A 16,070-nucleotide genomic window follows, 5' to 3' on the forward strand; every position below is an offset into this window, starting at 1 on the left:
AAAGGATTAGGGGGTTCCATTGCAATAGGGATTCGGGCACCGTTCCATACTAACTGTGGCAATACACGCTCCACCCCTATGATGTCATGCCCCTTCAGGGACTCATTTTTTTCACTTTTTAGCCGACTTATTAGGTTTCCCCTGTCCCTATTGGCTAAAGCCAATGTTTGTTAAAGGACACATGCTCAGAGACTATGTACTACAAGCTCCATCTCCTTCGGTGTTACTGGAGCAAGCCGCGGCAAAGCAGCAGGGACCAGTGTAAACTGAAACGGACAATTGTGATAAAAGTGGAAGTCATCTTGGGGGTTGAAGACCGGCACTCATCAGCTTTTGAGGCAGGACCGTACGGACAACTATGAAAAGGATCCCAGCCATCAGCCAGGTCATGCTCCAACAGATGTATGTGGATAAATGTCACTTCCATATATGAACACTGCAGTAGGACTCGAGTTATCTATGAATAGGTCCATTCTTTGTCAAGATAAAAAAACGCTGGTAGGCCTAGACTGAGGGTCTCTCGAACCTTGCGAGGTCAGGGCACCAGGGATCTATAAAATGTAATATGTCTGGAAGGCCGATCAGATTAGTTCGATGATTTGGGTCATGGGCATGATACTGCGTTCCTTGACTTGCAAGCCAATTAATAAATCGCCTCTTTTTGCCATCAACCTACATTTAAGTGTGAGAGTGATTTTCTACCACACTATTCCATTTATCTGTTTGATACTAAGACAGTGGAAAGGTGACTAGACATTAAAAACACCCCTTAAAGGATTGCTGTCCCATTTAGGCGTCAGGCATGGTATTCTGATAAGTCATTGACACTTATGAGCTTCAAATCATTCCAACAATGAATATGCTACAAACATACTACACAATGCACCCAAGGAATTGTTTTTTTTTTTTTTGGAACACTGGTATGCTCTAGCACCTTGAAGTGTCTCTTGTGATAGATGGAATTACCAATAAAGATCTCAGACCAAATAACTGGACAGACTCCAAGAATATGGCAAAGCACTACTTTATTCTCAATTCAATAAAGCAGGGTCAACTGGCAGACATCGGACGGATGCTTGCACACTCACACAATCTTTATTACACAGAGGTTTTATACCCCAATATGTGTCCTACCTGGCAAACTATAAAGCCTATTGATGTGAGGGATTGGTTAGGGAACATATATACTTACAAAATACCCATCACTACATCATTGGCTGTCTCTTATTTATAAGACACGTCTCCTACTACATCTAGATATTTATAATACGGATTATAGCACACAAAATGGCAGCAGCTTGGTCTATGCAACATTGTACAGCAAGTTGCCCCATAGACCCTCTGATTGATTGGCATCCCCACCCAATCTTGGACTTGGCAAACAGCACGTAAGTGAAACAAAACCCAGGTGCTTGAGTCATGTCGGATTACTCCCCACTTTCCCAGTTAGTCAATCTCTCATCAGTTCGGCCATGAGCCAAAGTTTCCCATCTGTAGTCAACCTGCTCTCGGTTCTGAGATATTCAAGGGATTGTAAGCACATCAATATCTTCATTAAAGCTTAATGAATAGCCATTGTTTTTACAACGTTATATTTCCCTCTCTAGCAAGCATCTATAGGTCTCATCTAAATTGCGTTGATGCATTTTTACGAGTGATAAGCAAGTTACTTTGTTTTCTTTGTATACAATTACTTTATCATTTCGTACATGTTTCTCTTGTCGCCTCAGTTACCTCATCACTCTTAAGTATTTTCATATTGTTTCAGTATGTCTCCGTACATCTTCATGACATCACTCTGCACTCGTCAGATTTCAATCAGCCTTACATGATGTCCAATGGTGCGTGCTGACATCCTTCCACACCATCAGTGTGAGGGTACATTTGATACGGTTGTCTGAGTGCATATCATCTTTCGTACACTCGATGTGGTACAGGCTTAACACATGGAGTCCTATATAGGGCTCTTCTTCTGTTCCAGTTTGACAGCGGCGAGTGGGCAGGAGTTAAGAAAAGTGCATCCAACTGCTCCTCTACACTGTTCAAGATACAGTCCATTGTGCAAGCTTAATTTGTGGAGTGATTGTTCCCTAAAAAGTATGAGGGGTTCTCTGATTCCATCATAAAAATATTGCGATTAAAAAAATAAGGAGTACACACAGGGCAAGCAACACTGTTTATTACAGCTGGGCGAGCACAAATCAAACAGAACAGTGTATTGGCTCTGATTCATGAGAGCTGACATCTGGGAATACAACAAACATTAGTTTTATACTACAAATACAATGGTCAAGACACTTAGAAACAATTGCAACTCAGGATGTACATATTTTTTTATGTTTCCCAAGAAATTAATGGCTAAGCTGTGACATATCCTTGGAGCTAAAGGTATGTTAGTGAGATGTGATTGGAGCAAACTGATCAACAGTATCCCAACTAATCGCCTCCCCATGTGACGCCACATTGCTTCTCACCCTTCCCAGGAACAGTTTGCAATAAGTAAAATAACATTTGTGCTGACCGTCTGAACATTTTTATTCTGCCATTGGTCAGCACCACTATGAAAGGAACAGTAGACAACCTGCACCTGATGGGATGGGAGACATTCACATGGTACCTGTTGGATAACGACCTTTGCAAACCTTGTGGTGGATACTCTGAAGGCTGGCCTACTCTCAGGGCATAGAAACGTACCGTTTGATTAGTCCTTCCAGGAAACGCACTCCCGTTCAGCCTCCCATTGCCATAACCACATGCTGGCAGGCACTCGCGGCCATGTGAATGGTTTTTTGGCTGAGGTCCGCTATCCCTCTACCTCAGAGTGCCCATAGGATTCGCTTGCCACCCTGTCATATCACCCAGTGGTGTTTTAGCGGCTTTGGTTTGCCTGTGATGTGCAGCTTGAGCTCAGTTTCCATCCTCCCTCATGTGTTCAGGGTAGGTTTCCCGGGAGAGGCCCACACTAGGGGCACCCCAGCTAAATGAGTTTATCTGAGATTTCACCCCCCCATCTCATAATGACAAACGTTCCCTGAGACGATGGCATACACAGTGCATCCCCACCCCCTGCGAGGCGTTTCATAGTCTGAGTGCAGTGTGATGGTGTACCTCTGTTATCCCCCCACCTAGGAGGTGCCCATCCACTCTTGCTTACTTCCGTAGGAGCGCACCCCCACTAGGCACTGAAATAGCACCTTTAATATACCTACATGGTGTCAATTGTGTATATATTTGCACAGTCTGAAATGCATCCAGCCAAAGACGCAATCATACAGGTATAGGGAATGTTCAAAAGTTAATTGCGTAAAATAGTGTTCATGTGGTGTGAGCGTCCAATAACCATGTGGGTGCTTTTTATTAGATCCTGTTGCTGTTCTGATCAATTTAACAGGAAAAGCAAGACAAAAGGATTTTATCTACAAAGTATGTTCGGTAGCAATAATCTCCAAACACTGGGGTATCATGTCCTCTCTGGGCAATTAAATATTGCCACGCTCAATGCCATACAGTAAAACAGTAAAGTGCCAGCAAGAACCTCTAAAAAAAAGAAAAATTAAGATTCCTGTTTAAAGAGCTATAATTAGCTTAATAAAAAATAAAATAAACAAAAAAGACACAAAAAGGGAACATGGTATACCACTTGAAAAGATTTTGATCCCACGGTAGCATAACCGGGTACAAAGTAAATTCCATCACAGTATTCAATCCCCCCAAATTTGGAAACCAATGGCTACAAAGATTATATTCATGAGGCAGCATTATGTCAGAAAGTTGCACGAATAGCAAGAAGCCAGATCTGTTACCATGGTAACAGAGCCACTTAGCGCTGTTGCAGCTACATGGGCCTATAAACCTCAGTGACAGGTAATGCCAAAACAAAGGCTTCCCTTCAAGCCCAGTCCTCTCGTCAAATTAAGAAGTAAAGAATGTTAAAATCCAGGCATTCTTATGAACTGATTTGTACTGATTAGGAAGATAGCGAGTGTCAAACTCAGTAAGACCTTCCTCTCTGCAGCCATCACGGTTTCAAAGGTTGACAAATGTACGAATTTGCAAAGCAGAAGAATTCTAGCTAGAGCAGATAACAAGAGTGCTTTATAAGAGGGTTGGCAGATAGAACAAGGTAGGGAAATCGCTCTTCGGTGAGGTCTTGCTTGAAAGCATGCTTATTTGTCTTCCTGAAGATCAGCTGGGCGGGAATGCGCAAGGTGCATGCTAGCAGAATGTTCCATTCCCCAGGGGTGTGCATGTCAAGAAATGGCGGGCTTGCCCATTTTGTTTCTTTTCTGCAGTTCTAAGTGTGTCGCCTGGGAGTGTTGTGGCTTCTTGGAATGAACATGATTGATGTTACCCTTGGCTCCTTTGCTAGAAGCGATAGGGTAGTTACCGTCTGGACCTCTTGGGGGCACTGATAGCGTTCAGTTCTCTAGGGACTGTGGAGATGTGGTTGAAATGTATTGTGCCATTGAGGAGACGCTCTGTAGCCTGGCGAGCCACCTCCAGAGGAGACACAGTGGAGGCCAATGTGCCAGTAAGGAGGGCATTGCTTTACTCAGCGAAGGCAATACTAAGTGGCGGGAGTAGCGAGAGCTGGCACACTAGCATTTGGGTCCTTGCAATGTTTTGCATCAATGAGAGGTCACAGTCAATGGTCAATCCAAAGTCCTTATGGGGACCCTTTTGGGGTACATTAAATATAACAGGATTAAAAACCAAGTGGTCTCAGTAGGTGCTTTCTTTGGACAAAAGAGTGAAGTCATTCAGGTGAGTATAACATGCAGAATTTGCTTAGCGCTTGGACCAAAGTACTAACTCTGGGCACAGGCAGTTGGGTTACACCCAATTCCGATGATCAGTGGATCATGGAACAGAATGAATGAGGCAGACATTTCTAGAGGACATAGGACAGCAAAACAGCACAGCATGTGTTCAATGCACGACACATGACCACTGAACATGCACTATGCAAAGACCCAAACACATCCCACAACGGTTGTACTTTTAAAAGTGCATTGCAACCACAATTAACCAGCCTATAGATCAAGGACAAGTAATGGCAGACATGTTTCCACTCAGGGAAATTCCCTGGGTCTGGATCGCTTTAAAAAGGGGGCCTGCAAAGGGTACATTCAAACTGACCACTCTTTCCCTTAAGTCAGTTTCATATAAACACAAACATGCAGCAAGGTGCCTAGTCAATTCACTGTACCTTTTTGTCAGGAACAAAGTGCCAGTGCTTGGCATCAGAGCCTCTGGAAGGAGCCCATAGGCAAGAAGGAGATTTAGTAACATTTTTAACAGTGCATTATTTCAAAGGAATTGGCACTGTTGAAGAATAAAGTAAAATTAGCGATTTCAGCCAGCTGTTGTAATTGAAGCCTTAGGCATCCGCCCCACATCTATAGCTACCAGGCAGGTGTCCCGAACGCCGTGAAGAGGAGGAGTCAAGTACCCCCACTCCACCTGCCCCGCCTACATTACCTGAAACGTATGAAGCAAAATGTGTGACGTATACTAAATCGTTAAACCAGCAAAGAGAAGAGCGTGGACTCTGTGCAGTATCCATAAGAGTACCTATGCCTAAGAGAATATGAGAGGTAAAGTACCCACTGAGGAAACCATACTTGCATCCAACACAATATGATGGCCATTTGAACGAGATTCCTGAAGTAGCAAAAAAACTGAATGACCAGGATGAATGGTGATGTCGTATAAAGCTGAATCGACACCCTTATAGAAAGATAACCAGACCAGAGAGGCAGACAATTTATAAAGAACAAAGTACCACCAAGGATAATTGATATCTTGGGATCAAGATGAAGAAACTTATGCCACAAATCTGATGAAGAAACTTAGTTAGGTTAAACGTGTACAGATGCAATGAAAAGCAAGCAGCAAAGCAATCATGAAGCTAGCCACATGCTTAAATAAATTAGACTGCGCCAAGCGCCAACATATACATATATACCTCATAGATGCAAATGGACAAGTAAAGGATAAATGTTTCCACTACGTATAAAGGAGTACTGAACAACGAGGAAGGCCTCATTCAGTGTCGAAGTTGAGAAAAGCAATTGAATTACACAGAATACATTTCAGCTAAGAAGTTCACTGAGCCAAGAAAGCCAAGGTCTTATCAAACTAGAGTTGGCTGACATTGGATTCAATGAACGTGAAAAAACAGAAGCTCCTGTTCAAGAAGGTCAAGCAAAGACAAGAGAGGTCAAGAGGACTATTGAAGAATAAAATCAAATACACAAAAAGGCTCAATTCATGGTGTGCCGTCACGTGATGGAAGAAAATTGGACGAGTGAGAAGATCACACCTACGCACGGATGCCGGATAGTACTCATACTCCTTAAAAATTCTCAGAGATCAGTACAGACTCAAGGTCAACTTCAAAGTACTAATTGACATTGGACCATCGAGGTGATGATGGATCACATTTTTAATTGATGGGAAGCTGGTATCAAGACAAGCTTACCCACCTCTGGTTGTTGACCTGCATGCTGCTCACGTAGGTGGAACATTACTGACGAGGGTTAGTAGCCAACCAATTACAGAGGACCACGTAGTTTGGGGTCCTGCAGTTTGTGTAGCCAATGGGACGTTGTACATTTAGTGACATTTGTATTGGCCATTTTGAGAGGAGGGCTTGGTTGCCCCACCCAATGTTACTATCCTATTACCTCTCTCCGTTACTCCATAAAGATATAGAACCTATTCTTAGTTATTCTCTTAGAACCAGTCCCGCTTCCCGATAAGTTTCTGTAATTTGCCACGCAGGATGACGTTGGTAATGACAGGTCAACACGTCAGCTATGACCAATTATGGGTATAAGAACCCATCTTTTTTATGAAGTAGTTAGAGTCAGAGTATCGAGCAACTGCTGATGTTCGTTGTACTCCCGGTTTTAAATACTTGCATTAAAACAGACAAACTTTTGCCAAACTATTTGTGTCGTGTTCATTATTGATGTTTGATTAAAATATGCATCCCCATCGATCTCAAGGGTACCGCTACTCATCTTAAAGGGCGGTAAGAGTCCAGTTCAGCAGGCTTCACTATGCAAGGATTCTTGCACTCAGAAGCTGCCCCCACATTGGTGGTGGGTCAGTCCTTTTCTGTACGCTTAACTGAAGGTTGCCTTTTTCATTCAATTACACAAAACAATGGTCCTCAGTGCCAGTCTGCAATACGCACCCCTCTCAGTTCAGCCACACACCAGTTATGAAAGTCAGCCTCATTAAACATGAAGACAGGGGAAAGTGGAGCAGCACCAACTACTTTACTACACAGTGTCCTGAGAGCTTAACACGGCTCGCAAAATCCCCCAGCCCAACCGCATTGTTGAGGATGTTTTATGAAGGGCGAGTACCATTGGCATGGCACTCAACCTTGCCAGCAGCGAGTATGGGGGATGTTTGAAACTTATTTGAAATGTACTGTGAACAACTAACAAATTAAAGTGTCATTATGCATGGCTGTCCTTTGGGCAGCAGCATTGGAGTGTGCTAATGCGGACATGCACCATTTTACAGAAAGCACTGTTAAATCCTTTGTCACTCTTCATCATGGCATGGGGGGTGCAATGCTGTTAGGTTGAGTATGTAAACTAAGGGACTCTCCATGCAGGCCTAAGTAGGCTTTTTAAGAATTTGAGGCCCGTTTAAGGAAACCTTGTGCAGTCATTGGCGCACATTTCTGCAAATATGATCTCTGATGAGTGGACTTAATGCCACATGCCAGTGGACACAGCCAGACAGATCCGGTACACATTCTGAACATAGAGAACTCTATGGGAGGAAGTGCAGACCAACTAATTATTGCATGATGGCTTTGAAGATGCAGAAGACTTTAACAAGGTCATTTAATATATGATGTGATCAAATCCTAGGAAAAGGAACTATCACACAAACAGGACAGTGCTACCAGAATGCAAAACAGTATTAGAAAAGATACTGAGAAAACATCAATGTTGCACATCAATAAAAGGTAAGGGCCCATTAACAATAACGCATCACAGCAGGGCATTTTCATGCATTGGTCTGCCTATTAATACTTAAATCTTTTGTGGCATATCATACAGTTATCCTACGGTATAAGAATCAGCACAACAGCAATTCCATCTTCCACAGCTCCACTAACCAAACCCAACCAATTTTCGGCACGTCCTACAGCGCCAAGAGACCCCAAAAGGGGCTGTAAACACCTGTAGCATTAAGCAATTTGATCAGGTAGAAAGCAGAATGTCCAAGAGTGAGCACAAGGCCTTACATTTGCAGTAGTCTTGGCTGGAGGCCGGGTTCCAGGTCGGCGTCTTACAGTGTCCCGGGTGTTGCGTATGACAGTAATTGACACATGGGTCCCAGCAGTGGTGGTGATCACTCTTCTGCACCTTGACTGTCCACAAAAGAGAGAAGCAGGTTAGCGACAGGGCGGGAATGATCAGGGGACGCCCAACAGACACAAAAGAAGTGCATGGCAGGCAGAGCGCTTGAAAGCATGGGAATCTCCGGTGCAGGACAATTAATTGGTTGCTTTTGAATGCAGAACATTCAGTGATGTCATTGATGTAAAAGTTGCATTATGGCCTGGTGTCAAAAACCTTTGATGCTGGACTTTCTGGTCTTGTTCCCAACACAGCATTTAAGAGATCTGAGGTTCAGACTGAAATTCAATGTGATCATAAGGACCACCTTTATGTTCATGCAAACCCTTTCCTTGGACACATTTCTGCTCAGGCGGTCATACAGATTAGATTAGATTAGATGGATTGACTGGCCAACTATTTGATGGTGCCATTTCTGCATTTTACTTTTGGCCTACATCTCATTATATGCCCTTTGACCAAATGGTAAACGAACATAATGTTACCTCCGCCACACAGAAGAATAAAACAAGCATTGCCAATGCCAACCGTTGGGGCTTTTATGTAGGCAAGGGAAAGGTACATGCCTGTCACAGCCGTAGTAGTATCAACTGGTCACTGATGGTAGCAGGTGAAAAATGGTGCGAGTACCTGGGCATCCAATAGCAGTACCTGGCAAATGCTGAATACGTATACACAAACCAAAACTGGTGGCTTTGCCAATGCTGGTTTTTAACAAGACTTCATTGAAGGACACGCAGGGTGCTTATCAACTGGCAAAAGGTAGACCTGGTTAAGACCTGTTTTTATTAAACCAGTAGCGGGTATACAACTCAAGTCATTAACTCTCAGAAATCAGCGTTCAAAAAACCAGGCAGGCACTTCAAGTACAACGTTTGATGGTAAGGCTTCATTAAAGCGAGCTCAGAGTTCCCATGAGGCAGAATTTTGGGCAGGGAGGTGCAGTAACTGGGTGGGAATGGCCACAGGGATTAGCCAGGCCATAGGCGGGCAAATTTCCCAACACAAGTTATGTGCCCCTCATATGCAATTTCTCCAGATCTGCTCCAATGCAGTAGCTTACAGGTGTCACAAGCGACACCTAACAGCTCAAACTAAAAAAGTGACGTGCAGCTGGCGCTTAAATAATTCCCAAGTATTTTACAAGATCACATCAGATATGCCAAACTGCTGTGCTCCTTACTATGAAGCACATCTTCTACAATAAAAGGACATGTAATTGAACGTCATGACGTCATATACGCGAACAGTCACTCATTCCCGTAGGGCCAAACCCGTGAAAAATTAAAGTCAGATGCGCAAACTATTAATGTGTGTGCACATGGAACAAGTGCATTGCATAAACTGCTCTAAACGAACCTATTACTCCAGACACATCTGTCATTGTGCATTTCAAATGAATTGAACACGAACAAATAATTTGAAGGCACGCACTTGTGATTGTTTTGTGTAACCCATTCATGGTTTCGAATGAAGTATTGCAAGTTGCGTTGCTGTAACCTTTTTTTTATATAAACAAAATGAAAACTAGTAATGCCTGGGAATTCCTTCTGTGAAATCAAAAGAGGTGGACTATGCACTCGCCTCCTTTATAGAAGGAAAGGAGCTTTGCTTCACTTTTATTTTCCTTTTACTGGATTGAATACAAACATCTCTATGTAGTGATGGCTATGTTAATTTAAACGATTCAACGTAAAAAGGAGAGATTCAAATTGAAACAACTTTAATTTGAAACGTTTTCAGACACACCAAAATAATGCACCCCTTCACTAGGGAATATCACAAAATAGTACAATATTTCCCTAAATTACAGTCTCAAGTTCTCTCCCCCAACCACTCAATCGCCAGATGGTGGCATCTCGAATATGGCTCCACCAGCCCACACAGCACACGGCTTTATGGACAGGATGTGCAGCAGAGGCGTTGCCAGAGGGGGCGGAGGGAGCTCTAGCCCCAGGTCTTTTGGTTAGCTAGCCCCGAGTCCACACATCAGCGTAGCCCCGGATCTTTTCCGGACCTAACGCCCCTGATATGTCATTGGCCCTGGTGCAATACACGCTCCCTTGGCAGTGATCCGCTCCTGCTAACGGAGGTAGGCTACAGAAACTTTGCACATGTGAAATTTTGCATCAAGGCAACAACCTACTCTTTAAATGCACTCTGGCACCAGGGAGGCACTAGAGAAAAAAAATGCATTGAAAGGATAGGTCTTTGCCCAATGTTAAATGTTGCCTTAGTGCACGGGTGCACAACTTACGGCCCGCCATGCCATTTTGTCCGGCCCGCGAGGAACAAAGACTTTCCTAATGGAGGGCAGCCCGCAAGCAGCATCGGCTGCCCTCCATTTGGAAAAGTCTTTGTTGTCTTCCGGGCTGGACAAAACACTGGCCCCGATTGGTTCAGTGCACACAAACTATGCAGCTCCTACGAGCCACGTAGTGCTTGTGTGCTGCACCAATGGAGGGCCAGCGATACGGCTGGCGTGGCCAGTAAGGCTTGATGCCGGAAGGAATTTCAGCCTTGCCACGCCCACGCCAGCCGTAGGATCAGAAGCCACACCAGCGTTCCAGCACGTCTGGTAAGTACATGGGGGTTTGGGCTGTGTGCGTGTGCGCGTGCATTCGTGCGTGCGTGTCTGTCTCAGGTCCGTCCTGACTGTTTTTTGTTTTTGTATGTATGTTGAGATCGGGGAGGGGGGAGGGGTGTCGGGTCTGTATGGGTGTTTGTATGTCTGCAGTGTATGTTGAGATGGGGTGGGGGGGTGTCGGATCTGTATGGGTATTTGTATGTCTGTGCAGTGTATGTTGAGATGCTGTGGTGGAGGGGTTTGTGTCTGTATGGGTGCATAGTGTATTGGTGTATGCTTGTCAGTTTGTGTGCTGAGTTGAGGGATGGGGGGGTTTGGGTCGGTATGGGTGCATAGTGTATTGGTATATGCTTGTGAGTTTGTGTGCTGAGTTGGGGGATGGGGGATCGGGTCTGTATGGGTTCATGGGGTAGGGGCCATGGGGCCTAGTGTTTGGTTGGGGGTGGGAGCTATGGGGCATAGTGTTTGCTTGAGGGGTGGGGGACATGGGGCATGGTGTTGCTTGAGGGGTGGGGGACATGGGGCATAGTGTTGCTTGAGGGGTGGGGGCCATAGGGCATAGTGTTGCTTGAGGGTTGGGGGCCATGGGGCATAGTGTTTGCTTGAGGGGTGTGGGACATGGGGCATAGTGTCGGACCCCAAGCGAGAACCCAATAATAAAGCTAAAACAGGCACAGTTAGGAGATGTACATCATTTGGTTTTTGTGGAAACCTGACTCAACGAAGGCCATACTCCTCTTGGGTAACCCAAACAGCAAAGTAAAGCAGTCCAAAATAACGTAATGTCCACTCAAGGGTCAATAAAATATATATAATTAAACAGACGATATGCAATAACTAACTAGAAATAAATGATAAAAATTGAAAATGTGTAGTACAAAATCTAAGTTTGATATACAAATAAAAATCGTTACACCTCAAAAACCAATTATTTTTCCATGTGTTTAATAAAAAATGAGGGTTGAAAAAACCTCCTGCCATGCCACGCCATGCCGACCGCCCCACCCACATTTACTTTTCGGCCCACTATAGCCATAATGTAAGGTACTTTCGGCCCTCTGTCAAAATCAGTTGTGCACCCCTGTCTTAGTGCCAAAACCTTTCACAAAGTGCACGTGTACCAGTGCAACATGTCTGAAATCTGGTCCCAAATACTAAAAACCAAAACAGGCACCAACATCCGGAGTGGTCCGGCCGCCACAAGGTTAATGGACGCCCAAGCTGGTAGGCAGTCCAGGCCGAAGGTGGCCCGACCTTCAGCACAGGCAGAACGGGTGGCAAGTTGTGAGCACTAAGCAGCGGGGGTGGGGGTCGAGGGCGGCACATTAATGTTCAGTCAAGCGGAGGCTTCTGACAAGCCGCGCGCGACCTCTTTCTCGAGGGCAGTGCTGGTAATTAGGGAATATGTACGGAGAGTGATTTTTACTGCAGGAGGGAGGTTTTATTTTTAGCTGCGTGCGGCGAATAAATAATCCACTTCAGACTACCAGGGCCAGCGCGGGGGAAATCAGGAAACCGGAAAGCGGCCCCAATTAAGGCTCTAGTGGCAGTGACTCGGCGAATTCGGGTGTACTGCAGCCGGACAGGGGCGGGGGCTGATGGAGCAAATGGGCGGTGCAACTGAACTTGGTAAAACAGCAGGTTAGGGAGGCACCATAGACTAGCCTTTACAAACATCTGAGGCTAATGCCAAAAACACACGAGTCTGAGTGGTCAGTTAAGGAGTTGCAATAGGCTCAGTGGGGTAAATGATTTTAGAGAACGTCATTGGTTGCCAACTGTCAGGCCACTGTCGATCTATTAGTAAAATGGCAATTAGCGGGTCAAACAAATACGTTAGCCCATCTCTCGCCATGTTCGATACAACACGGAAAGACTAGCTAACTAGCAGGGATATTTTGATTTGCTTCAAACTTTGTATTAAATAATCTAGCCTTGTAGAAGGCCATAACTGTCATAGGCCTAGTGCAAAAGTTAGAGTCCTGAGCAAAGCACTTTCGACTATTAGCATCAGGGCCAAACTGCCACCTACTTTTTTTTATCATGAGGGAAAGCGGTTTGCGTTCTGTACCAAACATAGTCGGAGCACATGTTCCCCTTTGGGAAGGCATCAGAGCCTTTCAACCTTTTCAATTGAAAGGGGCATTGAGCCTAAGTGGTAGCACCTCCCAGCCCCCAGCAACTGCTCCTATGCTGGCAGTCAGTAGACTTATGACACAGCAATATATTCCTTTCTATACTACTTTCATTTGGGCTTTAAATACTAGCTTTTCAGCACTGCCACTACAAGCTGTATTTGCTAGAACCCTTCAGGCTGCGACTTCCCTTGGGCGTGCACAGAAGTGTTCTTACCAGCTAGTTGCCTTTTAACACCAGTTTCTCCACATCAGCCCCTTGCTGACAAAGAAGGATTTATAACTTTTCATTGGACATTCAGCATAGGAACTTGGCTGGGGACAAGACGGAGCGGAACTCTGACAAAGTGTGTCTTGCTGAGTACTGGCTGGTCCTGAGGCCCAGTGGCTACCTCAGGAAACTCCCAGATATGTGCAAGCAGAGTCTCATGCATAATCCGCCCGCGTTTCAGAAGACGTGGGTCATGCCAGACTGAAACAGCCAAGGCCTCAAATCCTATTCAGAAGCTGTCCAAATTGGCATACATGTCTTGCAATTTACAAACATGTTTTTGTTAGGGCGATTATTGTGGCCAATGAAAAGAGCAGAGTCCAACTTCCATTTCTGGCTCAAAACAGTTTCTCGCTGAATCACCATCACAGATAGGTGTCAAATTTATAATTGAGTGCATTGTTATGTTTCCAAAATGCTCTTTGATGTTATGCAATTCCCATGCTTGGGTTCCCTGAACAGATACGTGTTGAATGACCTGGCCAGGGGCCTACAATATCAGTTAGATAGTTTGTAACAACACGATCGTGGTTACTAATCAGGCATTGGTACAAAACTGGAATCGCCGATTTCTCTCCTACTTGTGAAAGTCCAAAGTGCAAGCAGAAGAGATATTACAAGTGGTGAAAGCAGAAGAGATATTACAAGTGGTGAAAACAGAATACTTTCACCATTGCCACCCAGTGCGAGTTATGTGCTAGTAGGAGGAAGCACCTCTTCTTGTATATTTATAAGGGAACGCGAGAAACTGAAAATAGCAATACAAATCAGGCATTCCCTAGGAAAAATGAACCGCATTTCTAAACATTGGATAAGGAAGTAAACTGCTTTTAAAAAGGGTCTTACTCCAGTATTACCAGGGCATGTATAGGGCATGCAACATGTTAATTAGCTAAAAAAGCAGTCATTGGACATTTTGCATGCAGTATTCAATGATTAGAGAATAAATTAACTGCTTGCAGAAGGGACATGCTTGTCACAGATGGGGACCTGCCGTTTACACATCCCAGCTGCTTGGGAAGTATATGAGAATGTTAGGCAAGCATTTGTCATCGTCTATGGATGCTACATGCCACCAAGGAATGGCCAACTGGCCAAAAAATAATTCTAGGCCAATTTCAGAAACTTTTTAAAATTTCTTTTAAATTGTTATAGAAGTCATTGTACAAAAGGGGGCGGTTTCTGAAATTTCAATCCGGAGAAAATTCATATCATCCTGGGAACCGGTTCCTTAAATTAACAATTGACCACCCTCTCTCCCCAAACGCTCCTGCAGTACACACCTGTGTCGGGAGGCTTCAGCGGGAGCCGGCTCTGGTGCGCAGGCAAGATTTCCAATTTGACGTTTTCAGAGGTGCTGGCTAGGAGCTGGGTGGCCTCCATTAGGGAGCAGTGCTCCGTGCTGGTCCCGTCTATGGAAAGGATATGGTCGCCAACGTGCAAAGCACCGCATCTGCAAGAATGAACATGAATTATTGGCAACCCCCCAGAGATTACAATAAGACGGATAGAAATGGAGGCTTTCCGGAGTCCGCTACGGTCCATCAACACCAAATGACTAAAGACAAGTTCCTCCAGACACATTATGAAATTACCACCCATTTACATAAAATGGTTAATTTCTTTTGTATAGGGTCAGCATGTTGCCTTTTGGCTACTTGGGCCAGGTAGACTATCAACTGTGCACAGAGTGGTAAAGAATTGATAAATTAAGTTCTCCCTGCCCATTCTCTGCACATTGGAGACTTGACCCTTCCTTGCCTTTGCAGGTATCGGGTGGGCGGGGTTGTAGCAGGAGTGTGGTTGGAGAGCAGCTGAGTGTTTCAAGGCCTCTTTCTTGGTGAATTCTTTTCAGCAGTAAAATAAATAAATACATACATCGTTGAGCCTTTCACTAAATAAGAGCAAAGTTGAGTTTAGGGCATTTGAAGCTTTCCGAACTACTCGTTAAGCCACATGGCAAGACCAGGCAACTTGATTGCCCCTTTGGTCTGCGGGCCTGAATACAACAATCCGAATGGCTACTTGAAAGCAACTCATCCCGATTGGTTAGGGCTGCATCATGGATGCCACTGTGTTTTGGAGATTTTGTGGCGGCTGCACCAATTATATCGATAAAAACAAATAATGAAAACCGGCACATTGCAGTCCTCTGGTCAACACCCGATACCTGGGAGAGAGGGAACGGGGTGGGGCGGGGCGGGAGGCATCCATAATATTCTAAAAATAAAAATACTGCCAAATTAACAGACAATTCAGGGGCAATGGTCTTAGTTTCAAAAAAAGGGCCTCTGGGCCACAGCAGCAACTTGTCGATTATTGGTGAAGCACGTCAATTGCCTCAGTCAATAAAAGAAATAATAATAAGCCCAATGAAAAACTAGAGTGCGTCACCTGCAGCTGAGAAAAGGCTACGAGATCTGCAGCTTGGGCATGTTGATCTGGGATACTCAAAGCAACGGAGAAGCCTTGTTTATCCCGCAAAGGGCAATGCAAGGCCAAGGGTGGTTTGCTTATCACACTTGCCACGGACAATTGGCATGCTCACTGGAGTGCTTTAGGCCCAGATCAGATGTGTAGGGGGTCCACGTGTACATCCTTGCACTGAAGGCCTTCGAAGGGGCATTCCTATTCTGGTACTCACACCTTAGGAACCAGGATGAAGGGAGATGTGTTGATCGATA

General features: G+C 44.7%; 1 protein-coding gene across 5 annotated transcripts in view; it reads right to left on the reverse strand.

Annotated features, from left to right (window-relative positions):
• Nucleotides 1-16,070, reverse strand: part of GRIP2 (glutamate receptor interacting protein 2) — a 1,278,809-nt gene that overhangs the window by 242,245 nt on the left and 1,020,494 nt on the right. For all 5 annotated transcript variants that reach the window (XM_069643409.1, XM_069643410.1, XM_069643412.1 and 2 more), the window contains exons 9-10: nt 14,670-14,839; nt 8,279-8,404 (exon numbers count right to left, since the gene is read on the reverse strand). In XM_069643409.1, coding sequence (XP_069499510.1) covers nt 8,279-8,404; nt 14,670-14,839 — 296 coding nt within the window. The remainder of the gene's footprint in view (nt 1-8,278; nt 8,405-14,669; nt 14,840-16,070) is intronic.

Source organism: Ambystoma mexicanum, chromosome 2p (genome assembly GCF_040938575.1).
Source record: "Ambystoma mexicanum isolate Mex_15411 chromosome 2p, UKY_AmexF1_1, whole genome shotgun sequence".
Lineage (NCBI taxonomy): Eukaryota > Metazoa > Chordata > Amphibia > Caudata > Ambystomatidae > Ambystoma > Ambystoma mexicanum.